The sequence below is a fragment of the Dipodomys spectabilis genome, unplaced genomic scaffold, assembly GCF_019054845.1.
Source record: "Dipodomys spectabilis isolate Male_0828 unplaced genomic scaffold, ASM1905484v1 ptg000002l, whole genome shotgun sequence".
Lineage (NCBI taxonomy): Eukaryota > Metazoa > Chordata > Mammalia > Rodentia > Heteromyidae > Dipodomys > Dipodomys spectabilis.
The window spans coordinates 47,713,902-47,731,977 of record NW_024870679.1 but is presented as its reverse complement, the minus strand read 5'-3'; the positions used below and the strand labels follow the sequence as shown (position 1 = coordinate 47,731,977).

The 18,076-nt window shown below is 42.7% G+C and overlaps 1 protein-coding gene across 1 annotated transcript in view; it reads right to left on the bottom strand.

Annotated features, from left to right (window-relative positions):
- Smap2 (small ArfGAP2) overlaps window positions 1-14,162 on the bottom strand; it is a 52,007-nt gene extending 37,845 nt beyond the window's left edge. The window contains exon 1 of the mRNA XM_042677128.1: window positions 13,625-14,162. Within this exon, the coding sequence (XP_042533062.1) occupies window positions 13,625-13,727 (103 nt within the window). The 5' untranslated portion in view covers window positions 13,728-14,162. The remainder of the gene's footprint in view (window positions 1-13,624) is intronic.
- Between the last annotated feature and the right edge of the window lie 3,914 nt (window positions 14,163-18,076).

Genomic DNA, 18,076 nt, shown 5'->3' with positions numbered 1-18,076 from the left:
GAATTTAAGTGAAAGGGGACTGTGTAAACACTGTAAGACACTAGTCAATCGCACAATATTCCCCCACCAGGTGAATACTGTAAATAGGCAGTCCACCTCTCTCTGTTGTGCCCATAAAGCTGTCCTGTGGTCAAGTCAGGATTCTCTCCAGCTCACAATTTCTTGTTGCAACAGATGTCTATTGCCATGAAGTGTTTCTCAACGACAGCCCCCACAGAAGAGCTATCTCCTCTTCCCCCACTTTTTAAAATCAGAGGACCCCAGCCCTACTCAATCCTAAATGCATAAATAATTCATCAACCTAGCAGCAACCAAATTTTGCATTACACCATTATTTGTAATACTGAAAAAGTGAAAACCCAAACGTTCACCACTTAGTTAAGAAAATATTCCCACATCTTCATGTTAAAAGTATAATGAAGATATTTAAATGAATCCTCAAAGTAAATGTTAAGTGAAATAATAATGACATAAAATCACTGTGGTATAAACTCAAGTACATAATGGGTGATGAGAATTATGGGAACTATCTTCTACATGATTCTGGTTTTTTGTTTTGTTTTGTTTGTTTTTTGTGCTAGTCCTGGGGCTTGAACTAAGGGTCTGGGTACTGTCCCTGAGCATCTTTTTGCTCAAGGCCAGCATTCTACCACTTGAGCCACAGAGTCATTTCTGGCTTTTTCTGTTTATATGGTACTGAGGAATTGAACCCAGGGCTTCATGCATGCTAGGCAAGCACTCTACCACTAAGCCACATTCCCAACCTGTAATGCTGTTGTTTTTTTTTTATACTTTCCAATTATTTTTATCATGAATGTGGGTAGTTTTCATAGTCAAGTAAGATGAAGGCTCTGCTTTTTAAAGAAACAGCATTTAACGTTTAGATAATAAACACAAGAACTGTCCTTCCCCACTCATTGAGATTTTTTTTAATGGTCTGGAAGTCTGTTGCTATGGCAACAACCTACCCCATCTCTCCCCCCCCCACCCCCGCTACCTACTTAAATGCATGAGAAGCCTAATGAAACTAGGATCTATTTTTACTATGCCATAATATGGACCTTAGATTTGAGTCACTTGTGTCGAGCTGCTTCTGCTCATAGACAAGGCTCAGAGCCAAGGGGATAAGTGTGAGTCTTCCTGGTTCCAGGGCTGCATGTAATGGAGCGCTGGTGCTCTCTCCTACAAGCAGTGGGCATTCTAACAGCAGGTGCACTGAGGAAAGAAAAACCTTCCCTCAAAATTCTCCTCAGCTACAAGAGTTCCGTGCCCACTTTCAGAAAGAGAAAGTCAGCTCCTGCTCCAAACAGATATTCTGGTAAAAATGTTTTCAACACAGCAGAAGAGTCTGAATCTTTTAATTTTTTCTTTTTCAAATCAGTGGTCACACTCCACTAGCTCTGCTGTTTACAACTATTCTGAACAAAAGCATCACGGTAAGAACAGGGAGTTTCCTTCCTCTTTCTCCTCTAAAGACTATATCAGCTATCACATGAGCTAAAGTATCAACAAGAAGATGCCAATGTTTCCTCCCCCAGGATCTTTGTACTACAGCCCAAGAGGTCACCCACTTACATAGGTAAGTCTGTAAGAAATTATTCTTCAAAGGCAAAAGAACAAAACAACCATCTAAACAATATTAAAGCAAAAATTTGAAACTCAAAGCAAGAAACACTAGAGAACTCATTTCTAAATCCACACATTCGGGGACTTCCAGTCAGAGAAGAAAAGAGGAAGAAGCTGAACAACACAGTGTGCTGCGTGTGCACTTCGAGCAAATGAAGTGAAAAACACTCTGTGGGCTTAACACGTAAACCCCATGTACACACGTAAGCTGTGGGGTGCAGCCATGGGAATTTATGGTCTTTCCATCACCAGCTGTTGCCACAAAAGACAATATGACTCTGAAAAAAGTTAAAGCTGCTGTATCTGTTGCGATCACTGTGCTAAGACAGTTTAGCTACAGTCGAGCACAGGTCTCTATGTCCCTTTTACATTTGCTTCACTATTCTCAATACCTAATAAAATGGAAATGTTACAATTTGGTTTGGGGGTGAGGAAAACTATACAAAGCCAGAGGGATCCAGTGCTGGCCCAAGAAATTACTTTTTTGGAAAGTTCTGACTTGAAATCAGTAGTTAGTAGGGCTTATAAAATCCAGTATTTAGGTAAAGTGTATGTTATATGCATTTTAAAGCAAACTGGAATACTTACAGGAAATTACAGGGCGGGAAGTCTAGAAACTGTCTAAAAATCATTTCACATTAACTGAATTAAGAAAAGATGCAATGATAATAAAAGTGTATCACCACACTGGGACATGTTATAAAGGTGAGATTCCAGGGCAAATTTCTGTCACAGGGAGGAAGGATCAGGGGAGGAACTGCACAAACTGAAGACAACCACCAGGGCAACCTTACGCTGCTGGAAGGCCACAGCTGAAAGTAGGTTTGGCTCATCTCTGGGGTTTTCCACTGTGGGGAGGGACCTGCCGATCAGCCATCAATGGATCTGCAATCACAAAGCCTGTGGGGAAATACAGGATCCAGAAGAGTAGGGCAGGAAAGGAGACAATTTGAGAAAGGAAAAAGTCAAACATAGTACTGAAATATTGTAATTATTAAACATAAAGCTTTAACAAGGGCATAGATGAACCTTCAAGCTGAAATGGCCTGCCTGAAAAGACCTGAGACTCTGGGAAGCAGATATGCTCGTTACATTTTCATATCTGTGAATTACAGTAATATCTTATCAGGAAGAAATGAACTTTTTAGAGAAAAGTGAAAAATGATGACACATAGGTGCTTTTTACAGTTGGTGACTTTTACTCCAAGAATGAGACCCCTTATCTGTGCCCTCTGAGGAACATCAGCCCCAAAGCAAACACACTTCACTGAAACCCTTTGCTGGCCTAGTTCCACCAATTCCATTAATGTAACAAGGGCACAAATGCAGGTGACCTGGTTGACAAAAAAAAAAAAAAAAAGCTTTTAGAAGGTGCTGGACTCATATCACAAATACCAAATGCTTTATAATAATCAAGAAGAAAATTACAGCAATACTTTGGGAAGTTTGTCTTTAAACAGGCCAGCAACAACATTCCTTACAAGACAAAATACCTTTTAGGGTTAGGGTAGAAGAAAATAGATTCAAGGATCTCACCACTTTTCCCATCCAGTGCTTACCTACCAACCAACCAACTACAGCACAAAGAAAAGTAAACCCAGCGCAACACCTTAACTATCAAGGAAAGACTAAGCTGTACTATGCTGTAAGGCTGTCAGCCCTACACTCTGGGCATCCTATGCCTTCATTGTTCACTCAAGTTATCCAACAATTAAGGGATGTGTGACAAAGTAGAGATAACATGCTCAAGCTCAAAACCAACCAGATAGGAACTTTTCTGAGTAACCAGAGGATAAATCATTTCTGGCAGCTGGCAAGAGTCAAACACAGTTTCAACAGAACTAATTTGCCTAGTCACATACCCTAATTACACAGGCTATGGCTGAGTTGTTACATTGCTTCCTAGGGCTATTGTTTCAGCAAGAAGTCAAGATCCTTCAGAAACACACTAGGTTCCACCTTCCTCAAGGCCCTTCCTATCTCTCCAGAGTAACTCATATAAGGGAAAAGATGTTTTAAGTGCCTCTGTGTCTTTAGCTGTTTGTGCTTAGATCTACCTTCATTCCACTCTTCAAGAGGGAAATACATCTACTAGCCTCCCTTGGCAACTGGTTTCCAGATGAGCTCTCAGAGGGAGGGACTTGGGATGAGTGGCAAGAGGAAAGAAGCCAAGGTTCTCTCTTACTGGCCTGTTCTAGCTGCTACTGGACAGTTCCTCTTCCCATGCTTCTCACTCACACTAGGCAGCTAAAGGCTTCTGGCCCATAGTCACACTAACACCTTTTAATTTCCTCAGTGGCACAGGAGCTCCCAGATACTGCTAATCCCATGGGAGGGGTGCCTCCTCTTTAGTTTCTGTGCCCTCATATTACCTGAACAACCCATGTCTTGCTTTAAACTCTCTCTGCTTATGTGACCAAAGTGCTTTCTGTTTCCCTAACTGTCCTGACAGGACCTTCAATAAGGAACTATGAAACATATTTCAAACTTACTTTTCAGAAAACAAGTTTACTAAGAATTAAAACAATTGTTCAGATAACCTATGAAAGATTTCTTATGCCAGGCACTGGTGGCTCACCTCTGTAATTCTAGCTACTCAGGAGGTTGAGATCTGAGGATTGTGGTTCAAAGCCAGCCCAGGCAGGAAAGTCCACGAGACTCTTATCTCCAATTAATCACAGAAAACGCTGGAAGTGGCGCTGTGGCTCATCTTTTCTTGTAAGAAAAGATGCGTAGAGCTGCTAATGTGGCTTAGTGGTAGAGTGCTTGCCTAGCATGCATTGCATAAAGCCCTGTGTTTGATTCCTCAGTACCACATAAACAGAAAAGCCAGAAGTGGTGTTGTGTCTCAAGTGGTAGAATGCTAGCCTTGAGCAAAGAGGGTTTAGGGACAGTGCCCATGCTCTGAATTTAAGCCCCAAAACTGGCACAAAAAAAGAAAAGAAAAAAAAAAGGAGAAGTTGTAGATGACAAATACCCATTCATTCATTCATTCAAAGGTTTACTGAACCTGACCTTACCAAGCCCTATCCACAACTGGGAAGACCACAGTAAGCAAAACAGGCCCAAACTCCTGCCCTCACACACTGACATTCTAAAGGAAGTGTCAAGTGTGTCAAATCATGATTTCAGAAATGAATTAATACAGAAATATTATTTTAACAACAGAACCTGGTAAAAGTGAATTAAAATTAAGGTACTTTACGAAGAATTATTTCCTACATTTTCATGTACTCTGTTGAACTGTCACATTCCAGGGACCAATACAGAACTTCTTCAAAGTTAATATCTACTTAAACTGGCCACTTGCTCAAACAGAAGTACAACTATGATAAGGATTTAAGCTGACACAATGACAAAAGTTAAGCACTACATGCTTAGAATGGAAAACATTGTGTATTTTAATGCAGTTCTTGCTTGGCATCTTTTTCATAATAGGGAATATTATTTAGAGGAGTAGATTCTGACTCCATCTAATAAGTTACTTTATCCCTTCTTCATAGCGCAGGTAGATAGATACCATTAATGCAGTATACAAAGCTAGAGCATTGTACATCATGGACAGTGTGTCACAGTCAACAATTGCATGATATTATTTCCCAGGTAGAATTTTCAGGCAGAAGAACAGAAACAGAAACAGACTGACTCATGTGGTGAACAGTTATATAGACAACTGTGCCCAAGAAAGCTGCCACCTACATACCATAACGACATTAGATGAAAAATGCAGAAAGATAGTTTTCGACTTTATCTGGCAATGACAGATTTCCTGCAAAGTATACCCAAGCACTTTACACATCAAATATTCAACATATGGTCTGTCTGAGCATGCTCAGCCTCAAAAAAAGCACTGGCTCCAGAAATGACACTATCTGCTGCTGGCATTTCATTAGGCTTTTCTAAGATAATTTAATGTACCCATAAAGGTACATTTCCATGGAGATATGTGGGTACAATACCTTTCTTACTATAGAGCAATTAGCAAATCAGGCCTGAATTACAATTCTAATCATTTCATTTGAGTATCCCTAAAACACTATGAGCTTCTTATATACAGGGAGTGAAAAGCATATGTATATTTATAATTTCAATGTCATAGAGAAAATCCACTGCAGAGATCTAACTTTTAACTTTACTAGCACCTCAAACTCTACCCTAACACGTAGTGGAAATATACTAAATAATTCCTCCATTGCCTTAATACATATAAATTATACAGACTATCTCAGAGCCTGGCACATTCTGTTTCCTCTTTCTAGAATGAAAAGCTAATTCACCTGGCAAAATCTTGCTTACCCTTTAAGACACAGTCTAATTATCTCTTAGAAGCCATGGCCTCCTAAGGAAGATGTCTACCTTCTTCAACCCTTTCATTCTCCCTGTGCACAATGCTATAATGATAATTATTACATTGCATCATTTATTTAACACATCTGCTTTCCCATTAGACTATAAAATCCTTAGATCAATGACCTTATCATTGAATCAGTGTGTCCTACTTCAGTGTCTTACATAAGTAGGCACTTAAAAAATATTTTCTAGGGCTGGGAATGTGGCTTAGTGGTAGAGTGCTTGCCTAGCATGCATGAAGCCCTGGGTTCAATTCCTCAGTACCACATAAACAGAAAAAGCCAGAAGTGGTGCTGTGGCTCAAGTGGTAGAGTGCTAGCCTTGAGCAAAAGAAACTCAGGGATAGTGCCCAGGCCCTGAGTTCAAGCCCCAGGATTGGCAAAAAATAAAAATAAAATAAAAAGAAAAAGAAATGTTTTCTAAGCCAGGAGCCGGTGGTTCATGTCTATAATCCTAGCCACTCAAGAAGCTGAGATCTGAGGATCACAGTTCAAAGCCAGCCCAGGCAGGAAAGGCCATGAGACTCTTATCTCCAGTTAGCCACCTGAAAACTGGAAGGGACGCTGTGGCTCAAGTGGTAGAATACTAGCTTTGAGTACATGGAGGCTCAGGGACAGCTCCCAGGCCCTGAGTTTAATCTCCACAATTAACCACCAGAAAACTGGAAGTGGCACTGTGTGCTCAAAGTGGGTAGAGCACTAACCTTGAGCAAAAGAGCTCAGGCCCCAAGTTCAAGCCCCATAACTGACAAAAGTGTGTGTGTGTGTGTGTGTGTGTGTGTGTGTATTGTATGGGAGCTCAGGTCTTCAAAAAGTTCCCCATAAAAGATATGACACTTGGACCCATTTTCTCATTGCCATAGAATGATATTTAACTGCTAAGCAGAACAAACAGAGGAAAAAATATCTTCCAGGGAACAGGTTTAACATGTTGATATTAAAAGAAAATTAAAGAGGACTTTGACAAATTAATTTTACTAAAACCACATCTGTAATCTTAGCTACTAAGGAGGCTGAGATCTGTGGATCACATTTCAAAGAGTCTTATGGTCAGAAATGTCCACGAGACTCTTATCACCAATTAATCAGGAAAAATCAGGATGTAGAAGTCTGGCTTAAGTGGTAGAGTGTCAGCTGTGAGCAGCAATAGTGAGAAGCCCTGAGTTCAAGCCCCAATACTGTAACACACACCAAAAAACCTGTGTTAATCTAATCATGATTGGCAGAGTGATGATTAGAGGTATTAAAAATAGAAGTAAAATTTCTTCTGTTGTCTCTACTTCTCAAAAGATCCAAGTAAAATAACTAAAATTTGGTAGGAAGTTTGTGTCAATTAAAAATAAAGGGAGGGGCTGGGAAGGTGCTCAGTGGTAGAGTGCTTGCCTTGCATGCATGAGGCCCTGGGTTCGATTCCTCAGCACCACATAAGCAAAAAGAAAAAAGCCAGAAGTGGCACTGTGGCTCAAGTGGTAGAGCACTAGCCTTGAGCTGAAGAGCTCCCCCAGAGTTCAGGCCCCACAACCAGACCAAAAAAAAAAAAAAAAAAAGATGGGAAAGCTGGGTGCTGGTGGCTCATACTGTAATCCTAGCTACTCAGGAGGCTGAGATTTGAGCATCACGGTTCAAAGCCACCCCAGGCAGGAAAGTCTGTGAGACTCTTATCGCCAATAAAACCACTAGAAAACCAGAAGTGGCGCTGTGGCTCAAGTGGTAGAGTGCTCGCCTTGAGCTGAAGAGCTGAGGGACAGTGCCCAGGCCCAGAGTTCAAGCCCCAGGACCAATTAAAAAAAAAAAATGAAGGGAAAGCTAGAAACCAATATACAAAAATTAAAAATCAAGACTACTCTCAGAAAAAGTCCACATAAAGAAATTCCTTGGGGCCAGGAAGGTGGCTCAGTGGTAAAATGCTTGCCTTGCATGCATGAGGCTCTGGGTTCGATTCCTCAGCACCACATAGCAGAAAAAGCCGGAAGTGGTGCTGCAGCTCAAGTGGTAGAGTGCTAGACTTGAGCTGAAGAGCTGAGGGACAGCGCCCAGGCCCAGAGTTCAGGCCCCACGACTGACAAAAAAAAAAGAAATTCCTTGGTAGGCTGGGAAGGTGGCTCAGTGATAGACTGCTTGCCTGGCACACATGAGGCCCTGTATTCAATTCCTCAGCACCATATAAACAGAAAAAGCTGTGGCTCAAGTAGTAGAGTACTAGGCTTGAGCTGAAGAGCTGAGGGACAGCGCCCAGCACAGAGTTCAAACCCCATGACCAACCAAAAAAAGAAAAAAGAAAGAAATTCCTTGGTGTAATCTTTCATCCATATTTGAAAAGTCAGGAAACATCAGAGGCTATCCTCAAGAGTACCATAAAATACACTGGTGAAAAGGTCAGAACTCCCATATATAGAAAATGGTTTTGGCTTAAAAACTAGGGAAATATTGTGAGTCATTCTAACTGTGGCTTCCACTAACCAGAGTATTTTAAGGGTGGAAAGTTAAAAAGTGAGACTAATAAAATCAAGATAAAACAAATAAGATCAACAACAGGTGGGAAAAAAAAAAAACAAATGATGCTCACATTTAAATAACACTTTATCTTACAAGAGACTTACAACTTTTTTTTTGTCAGTCCTGGGGCTTGAACTCAGGGCCTAGGCTATGTCCCTGAGCTTTTTTGCTCAAGGCTATCCCTCTACCACTTTGAGCCACAGCTCCACTTCTGGTTTTCAGGTGGCTAATTGGAGGTAAGTCCCAAGGACTTTCCTGGTTGGGATTAAATGGCCATCCTCAGATCTTAGCCTCCTGAATAGAATAGCTAGGATTATAGGCATGAGCCACCAGCACCCAGCTAATTTTTTAAATAAGAAAATAAAGCTGAGAAGCTGGGCGCTGGTGACTCAAGTTTGAAATCTAGCTACTCTGAGAAATGACCAATGTAGTTGCCTCCAGGGAAGAAAAAAAGGTGTCTAAAGGATGAGGAACAGGGTAATAACTTTTCACTGTGCAGGCTGTCTTTTGGACCTTTTAAAGTTTGAATAACATGAAAATGCTACCTTTTTTCAAAAGGTAAATTTCTTTTTTTTTCTCCTTTTTTTTTCTTTTTGCCAGTCCTGGGACTTGACCCTGAGCTTCTTTTGCTCAAGGCTAGCACTCTACCACTTAAGCCACAGGGCCACTTCTGGCTTTTTCTGTTTATGTAGTACTGAGGAGTTAAATCCAAGGCTTCATGCATGCTAGGCAAGCACTACCACTAAGACACATTCCCAGCCCAAATGTAAATTTAAAAATACATAAATAAGCTGGGTGCCAGTGGCTCACACCTGTAATCCTAGCTACTCAGGAGACTGAGATCTGAGGATCACAGTCCAAAGCCAGCCTGAACAGGAAAGTCCATGAGACTCTTATCTCCAATTAACCACCAGAAAACTGGAAGTGGTGCTGTGGCTCACTTGGTAGAGCGCTCACCTTGAGCTAAAGAGCTCAGGGACAGTTCAAGCCCCATGAACAACAACAACAACAACAAAAACAAATAATGTTGAGTTACAGAGGCAATGGCTAGATGATCAGAGGTGAAACATTTCAGTGGCAAGACGCAGAAGAGGGAAAAATAAAAACTTACTAAAAAGTTTCTCTTAAGAGTCCAAAATTCTAAATAGTGTTTCAAAGTCTTAAGTAATAGTTCTCAAGAATATGAAATGTCCTCCATTTAGGTTTTCTGCCCACTTAATAGCTCTCAATGTTTTACAAATGCTGACTCAAGTAAAACAAGTCCCACAATAGTATTCAGGTCATCAGAAAGGCATGGTATATAAGAACATCTTGCTTAAACCACACCAACTAAGGAGGTTGCTTAGGAGTTATTCCAGATACATTGATAAGATGTATAAATGAAAAGCCAAAGAACCAATCCTGGACTAACTAACTAGTACAATCCCAAAAATGAAGACGTATAATTTACTCCACTTTACTAAAAAAAAAAAAAAAGAACTGACCACAACTAGCCAGCATTACCATTGATATAGCTGGAATATTCGGTATTTTGTCCTCTGCTTATCCTAACTTGTCAGTCCCAAAATTTATCTTTTAAAGGACACATTAGCTTGAAGGCTTTGATGATGAGGTAACCACATCTTGGGGTTAAAACATGTCATTGTTGTTTTGTTTTGTTTTTGTCGGTTGTGGGGCTTGAACTAGGGGCCTGGGTGCTGTACCTGAGTTCTTCAGCTCAAGGCTAGTGTTCTACCTCTTAAGCCACAGCACCACTTCTGGTTTTCTAGTGGTTTACTGAAGATGAGAGTTGCACAGACTTTCCTACCCCAGCTGGCAGATCTCAGCCTCCTGAGTAGCGAGGATTACAGGCTTGAGCCACTGGTACTCAGCTCACCATTGCACTTTTTTTTTTGGGGGGGGGTGTGGGGTCCGGTCATGGGGCCTGAACTCTGGGTCTAGGCGCTGTCCCTCAGCTCTTCAGCTCAAGGCTAGCGCTCTACCACTTGAGCCACAGAGCCACTTCCGGCTTTCTTCTTTTTGCTTATGCGGTGCTGAGGAATCAAACCCAGGGCCTCATGCATGCAGGGCAAGCGCTCTACCACCAAGCCACCTTCCCAGCCCCACCATTGCATTTTTTTAAGGAAGTAACAAAGCAGCTTCCTTCCCCACATACCCCTTAGCCATTTCAGACAGTGGGGAGCTTTGTGCTCAAGGAAATTGAACTTCTACTAAATACAAGAACACTTGCTTGCTCTTTATTCTGATGATTAAGTTACATATTTCAAGTACCAATTAATCAAGAAATATAAAAGAGTGGGTGCCTAGAGTTATTTAGGAACATTATAATCATACATGCTCATTGGTCTGTAGTCCAGACTACATCAACTAATTGAATGTTAATGGCTATTAACAGAGCCCATACAGTGAGCATTATATTTTCTAAGAAGAATGAAAGAAATATAGAAGTAAACTCAAACCTAAATCTCATTTTAACCAACAATTCTAAATTCCTCTTCCAACTATATATTTTTTTTCTGTTTATGTGGTGCTGAGGAATCGAACCCAGGGCTTCATGGATGCAAGGCAAGCGCTCTACCACTGAGGCACCTTCCCAACCCCCCAACTATATTTTTATCAGAATTAACAGGTAATTTTTGATGCATTTCTTCTTTATATCTTCTGACAGTTTCCCACACCATCATTATAATCACTGAAATTAGAAAAGGGAAGGAGAGAAATGAGTGAGAGGAGCTGAAAAGGTGGAAGGGACTAGATAACTCATATACTAGATAAACAGAGGTATCAAGAAATGCCTACTAAACAGAACTGAAAGATACGTGACATAAGGGCATCTCTCTTTTTTTTTTTTCTTTTGGTCAGTCATGGGACCTGAACTCTGGGCCTGGGCACTGTCCCTCAGCTCTTCAGCTCTAGGCTAACACTCTACCACTTGAGCCACAGCGTCACTTCTGGCTTTTTTCTGCTTATGTGGTGCTGAGGAATTGAACCCAGGGCCTCATGCATGCAAGGCAAGCACTCTACCACTGAGCCACCTTCCCAGCCCCAGCATCTCATTTTTAATACAGTGGCAAAATGTATTAAAAAGAACTTCCTACTTAAAAAGACACTAATTCAGGATTATATTATCAACAGCAATTCATGTAATCTCATTAAGAGAATTTAAATAAAGAGTAACGGAAAATTTGGAGGAAGACGTGGTGAATCAACCCTTTCTCTTCCATATGTTACATTCATTGGAATGTGAGTAAATACAAAAGCAATATGAGAATGCGTGTAGGGAACTAATCAAAATGGCATTTGATTCCCCAAATGCATCAATGTTCACTCAGTGAGATTGCCTCACAGTGACTCAAGATCTGTCAACTGAGGACTTAAGGGAATTTGAGTAAAGCCAAGACAGACACTAGTAGATTGTAAACTGAATCTCCCAATAGGTCTGGCACAAGATCTGCCAGGAACCAACCTATTAAAAAATTAAAGCCAGGCACTGGTGGTTCACGCCTGTAATCCTAGCTATTCTGGAGGCTGAGATCTGAGGATCACCGTTCAAAGCCAGACCAGGCAGGAAAGTCCTTGAGACTCTTATCTCCAATAAACAACTAGATAACTGGAATTACCACTGTGGCTCAAGCGGTAGAGTGCTCACCCTGAGTTGAAGAGCACAGGGACAGTGCCCAAGCCCAGAGTTCAAGCCCACAACCAGCAAAAAAAAAAAAAAAAAAAGGAAGTGGCACTGTGGCTCAAGTGGTACAGCACTAGCCTTGAGCTGAAGAGCTCAGGGACAGCTCCCAGGACCAGAATTCAAGCCCTATGACCAACCAAAAAAAAAATTAACATACTCAACATATGATTCTACAATACCTTTAAATGAATTCCTGCTAACGTAAAATGTCAGGAAAGAAACCTGAGTATCTGCTTTTCTAATGACCATTTCCATTTTCTAATGACCCATTCCATTTCCCAATTGAGGTCAGTAAAAAAATTCTATTAGGTGTCTAAATCAATGCATCATTCCTCTGCCCCCTCCTTATATGACCTTCTAAAATAGTCATCAGGTGAAAATAACAAAATAGATAAATGCAAATGCATTTGAATTTTTTGTTTTATACTACATGCTCAATAATGCTACACATAGCAAACAACCCTGGCAAACCTACAACATTATGAACAAAAGTAAATGAACAATAGCTTCCCAAAAAATGCAGTCGCTTGTCTCTGTGACGTTTCACTAATAACTAAGTTTTCCTACCATATTGATTTTTAATTGTATTAAATAATGAATCTTTAAAGGCACAAGAAACAAAGACTATATAATCTTGCAAATTTACAATGGTCCTATTTCATCTTTAGAAGTGTAATCGTCATGGTGGCAACGCATTCAATGAATTCCTTGCTTTTGTTTCTCCCCTGATTAAATGGATCCTGCACTACAAGGCCAGTTCTACTAGATTTTGCCACCACACACGCATGAGGCCTTCCAACGCACTCCCCAAGCCAGGGCCAAGGCTGTCTAGAAATCCGCACTGTGTCACTGCGTAAGACAGTGTCCCACTGCACACATCCTGGGAGAAGAAAGCCACCTAAGCAGATCTCAGAAAAGCTGAAAAATGAAAGGAGAGGCTAAGGAAATAGCAGGCAGCAACAATCACCTTTAAAAATCCTTTCAACAGTTTTCCTCTCTGTCATCTCACCTTTCCCTCCACAAACTGTCACCCCCACACACACACATATGCGCTCTCACCACACACACACACACACACACACACACACACACACACAGTGTGCAGTACCATCCAGAGCTTTACACATGAAAGGCTGCTAGCTCTGGTCTGACAGTAGGCCTACAAGTCATTAAGCCCAGAAATAGACGTTTGCACCTGAACACATCAGGCCACTTCCGTCCCACCCCCACCATCACACACACACACACACACACACACACACACACACACACACACACACACACACCCGAGACGAGAAAACCCCAAGACTCCTGAGCAAGAGTAGCACGCGATGCCATTTAAAGACGACTTAGTGCCTCCTGAGTTCCAGAAGCCCCCTCCCCAGCAGGCCACCCCCCACCCCGCACCGCCGGAGGGGGCTGCTGGCCGCCCCTCCCCCGCCCTTCCCGCCGCGGGGGATGGCGCTACCTTTAGACTGGCAGTCCGCACAAAACTTGTTGTCCTCCTCCAGGAGCAGGTTGGCCAGGACCGCCTGGTACCGATCCACGTCCTTCACCGACTTGCCCGTCATGGCCAGGATGCCGGCGGGGGCAGAGGGCGAGGCGCCCTCCTCGCCCCCAGGAGCCCCTGCCTCCGTGCGGGGATTCGGACCCCCGGTTCCCCCCGCCCAGGCACCTCCCGAGCGGGGGTGAGGCCTCTGCTCCCGCCCGGCCCGGCCCGGCGTCCCCTGCCCCGCCGGCGCCCCGCGCCCCCAGCGCCGCAGCCCCCTCAGTGAGGCGCCCCCTGCAGGGCTGAGGGGGAGGCCGGGTGCCGTGGAGGCTGCTGGGGCCGGGACTCAGCTCAGGCAGAGGGAGCCGTCCTCCTCTCGGATGCCGGCTGTGGAGACGAGCCCCCCCAGCCTGCCTGTCTGAGGACCCGGCGTCCCGCGCCTAGGTTTCCCTGGCAGCTGCCGCCAGCTCGGCCACCACCTCCGCCGCCCACTTCCGGCAGCTCTTCCTCTCCTCCTCCACCCAGTCCAGCCCGCGCATGCGCCCCGCCCACCGCGCGGCACTGGGTTCTGCCCTCCGCTCCGCCTCTCAGGAACCAATCCGGAGAGAGGCGGGGGGCGGGGTTTGGGTGAGGGAGAAGGACACGCCCCCTGCATGTCCTTGGAAAAGAATGAATGGAGCCTGACAGGGAGGGGAAGGAATAGAAGTGATGGAAAAGCGCTAACATTGCACCAGCTGTTACTAAGTGCCAGGCATTGTGCTGAGCAATTTACATGAATAATCCCAATACAATCCTCACAACAACTCTACAAGTTACGTATTTATCATCCTTATGTAACCTGGGTATTGTGGATTACACCAAACCCCCCAGATTATTTTTTCCTTGGAGGAGGGGGGGGAAATCAAGGATCCAAGCTCTTAGCCCTATGTAACTTGAAGTTATGCACACTCTAAAGCCTCAAAATAAGGATCCAAGTCCAGGTTAACGGAATGCCACACTCTCCTTCAATTTTCAGAGAATCTGGTCAGCTCCCTCTGATATGTATCAGCTCTGCCCTTGTGACTTCTTTCATCTTTGGACATGATTCTATTGCATATAATGTTGTTGGTTTCTTTTTTTCTTTCAGTCTTTAAGTCCTCACAAATAATGCAGTTTGGTGTTCTGAAGGTTATTTGGGGTGGTGTGGGGCGGAGCATGATTATAGCATAGCACATCAACCAAAGCCATCCTAGCTACAGGTAGTTTATAAGTGGCTGTTCTTTTATTTAGAAGTGCATCTGACATCTTATTTCATTCATTTATTCACTCAGCAAATGTTAGTGAGAAATTGCTAGGAATCAGGCTCTGGAAAGATCTGGTTTGTGATTTCTAAAGGAATATGCTGGAGGCTGAGAATGTGGTTCAGTGGCAAAGCACTTGCCTACCATGAAGGAGGAGCTAGGTTTGACCTCAGAACCACAAGTGTTATCTTGTCTCTGATGAAATCCTCTCCATCTCTAATTTCTCTCAAGACTAGGCTCTTTTCAAACATTCAACTTACTGGGCACCAGTTGCTCATGACTTACTACTCAGGAGGCTGAGCTCTGAGGATCACAGTTCCAAGGTAGACCACTCAGGAAAACCCATGAGACTCTTATCTCCTATTAACTACCCAAAAGACAGAAGTGGAGCTGTGGGGTCAACTGGTAGAGCACCAGCATTGAGCACCCAGGCCCTCATTAATTCAATCCCCAGGACAAGGAAAAGAAAAAAAAATCTCATCAGAGGAAAACAAAATTTTCTATTACTTTACTAGACAGAACAACTTTTTTATTTTTTTATTTTTGTCAGTCATGAGTCTTAAACTCAAGGCCTGGGTGCTGTCCCTGAGCTTTTGCACTCAAGGCTAGTGCTCTACCACTTCAAGCCACAGCTTCAGGTCCAGTTTTCTGGTGGTTAACTGGAAATAAGAGTCTCACAGACTTTCCTGCCTGGGCTGACATCGAACTCTGATCCTCAGATCTCAGCCTCCTGAGTAGCTAGGATTACAGGCATAAGCCACTGGCCTTGGGCTATAGACAGAACAATTTAATTCTCTGTCTAAGCCTTTCCAGTATAGCCATGCCTAAGAGACTTGATAAACACACTATTCTGGCTGGGTTCCTGGTTTACCCCAGCGATCCTAACTGAAGAGCTCAGTTCAAGGCCAGCTGGGGCAGAGAAGTCCATGAGATTCTTACCTCCAACTAACCAGAAAAAAGATAGAAGTGGAGATGTGCCTCAAGTGGTAGAGTGCCAGGCCTAACCAAAAAAGACAAGTGAAAGTACCCTGGTCCTGAATTCAAGTACCATCAATCAATCAATCAATCAATTAATACCATACACAGTTCCTAAAATGTTCCTAAAAAGCCCATCAAAATAGCTATTACCTTACCCATTTCTCAGTTGATAAAATAGAGGGTCAGTATTACTCAGCTATGGTAGATGTACCTAGTTTCAAGCCTTCCTCATCTTCTTCCACTCATTCTGCAAATACCCTCCCTGCTCAATCTAAATCTAGTTAAACTGATTCCTCCTCATGCTCTTCAGAGAGAGCTTTTACATTGAAAATCTCCTTGAATTACATTTGCTTGCTTGAAAACCCTTTGTCAGCTCCCCATCATCTGACAGTGCTTCTCCAATTTTTTCCATGAAGTGAGAGATTGCATGCTCTAGAGGTTAATCAAATACACCGCCTAGGGCCTGAATGTCTGGATTGAAATCTTCAACTTCAACATTGAAGTTGTGGGCTGGGAAGGTGGCTCAGTGGTAGAGAGCTTGCCTAGCATGCATGAGGCCCTGGGTTTGATTCTTCAGGACCACAAAAGCAGAAAAATGGTGCTGTGGCTCAAGTGGTAGAGTGCTAGCTTTGAGCTGAAGAGCTGAGAGACAGTGCCCAAGCCCAGAGTTCAGGTCCATGATCAACCAAAAAAAAAAATTGAAGTTGTGTCTTTGGCAAGTTTCTTAAACCTCTCTGTCAGTTATTTGGCTCATAAAACAAGGATGATGATAGTGATATGAATACTATCAGTATTATTTTTCAGGATTATTGCAAGGCTTAGCTGAGATAATGCTTGTAATATCTTTAGAATAGCATTTGGCACATAGAAAATGATAGATAATTAATGCACTTTACTAAATATTTCTGGCTTTTTGCCTTCTGGGTACATGGTAGGATTTTATTTCCTGGTCCTCTTATGGTTGGGAATGGTCAGTTTGTGCAGAAAGGTTGTTTCATTTTATGCCTGAAGCATTTATTTGCTTCTCTGAGACTCTTCTGACTTCCTTTGTCTCTGGCATGATAACTAGATGTTGGATATCTATTAGCCTGGAGTCTTGAAGAACTGATAAGCAAGAAGTCTCTGCCAGCTTATAAAGGAAACATAGCAAGAACAAGAAATAAGCCTTCTTTATGTTAACTTACTTGTATTTATTTATCATAGCCTAACCTAACCTATCCTAAACAATAATCAAGTATTAGTTGTTTTCATTTTCTTCTTCTTTTTTGGCTTTTTTTTTTTTTTGGTCGGTCATGGGGCCTGATCTCTGGGCCTGGGTGCTGTCCCTCAGCCCTTCAACTCAAAGCTAGAGCTCTACCACTTGAGCCACAGTGCCACTTCCGGCTTTTTCTGCTTATGTGGTGCTGAGGAATTGAACCCAGGACCTCATGCATGCAAGGCAAGCACTCTACCACTGAGCCACCTTCCCAGCTCTTTTGTGCTTTTTTTTTACTTCTTGGTGGTGGTGGTGGTGGTGGTGGTGTGTGTGTGTGTGTGTGTGCGTGTGTGTGAATGCTTTAGATTGAACCTATATCCTTGCACATTCTAGACAAGCATACTATACCCCTAGTCCTATTGTCATGATTACTGGCAGAGAAGAATGAAACATACCCCAGAGCATGAGGATATGGACAACACAAATATCTCACCATCCCAACTTCAAATATATATTTGGAACAATTGAAATTTACTTTCTTTTTATGGTCTGGAGATTAGATAAGGTGCCTAGAGCCCAAGTCCCTAAGGTCAAGCCTCAATCCTATCACAGAAATAAAGAAATAAATGCAAGAAGACCAGCTTCCCTGAAGTAGAGTAGTCCTCCATTTACCAATACTTTTTGGTGTCTTGAGTTTTGCCTTGACAATTCTGGTCAGGCTGTTCATTTTACAGTGTTTTCTTACAAAATGGGTCCACGGAGTTATCTGTTGCACTGGTCACTGGAAAATTTGCTGCATTATATCTATAGATTCAGTGCTCTGTGTAGTTTTTTTTTTTTTTTGTCGGTCGTGGGGCTTGAACTCTGGGCCTGGGCGTTGTCCCTCAGCTCTTCAACTCAAGGCGAGCACTCTACCACTTGAGCTATAGCGCCACTTCCATATCTATAGATTCAGAAGATTGGAAGGAATCAAAGAAT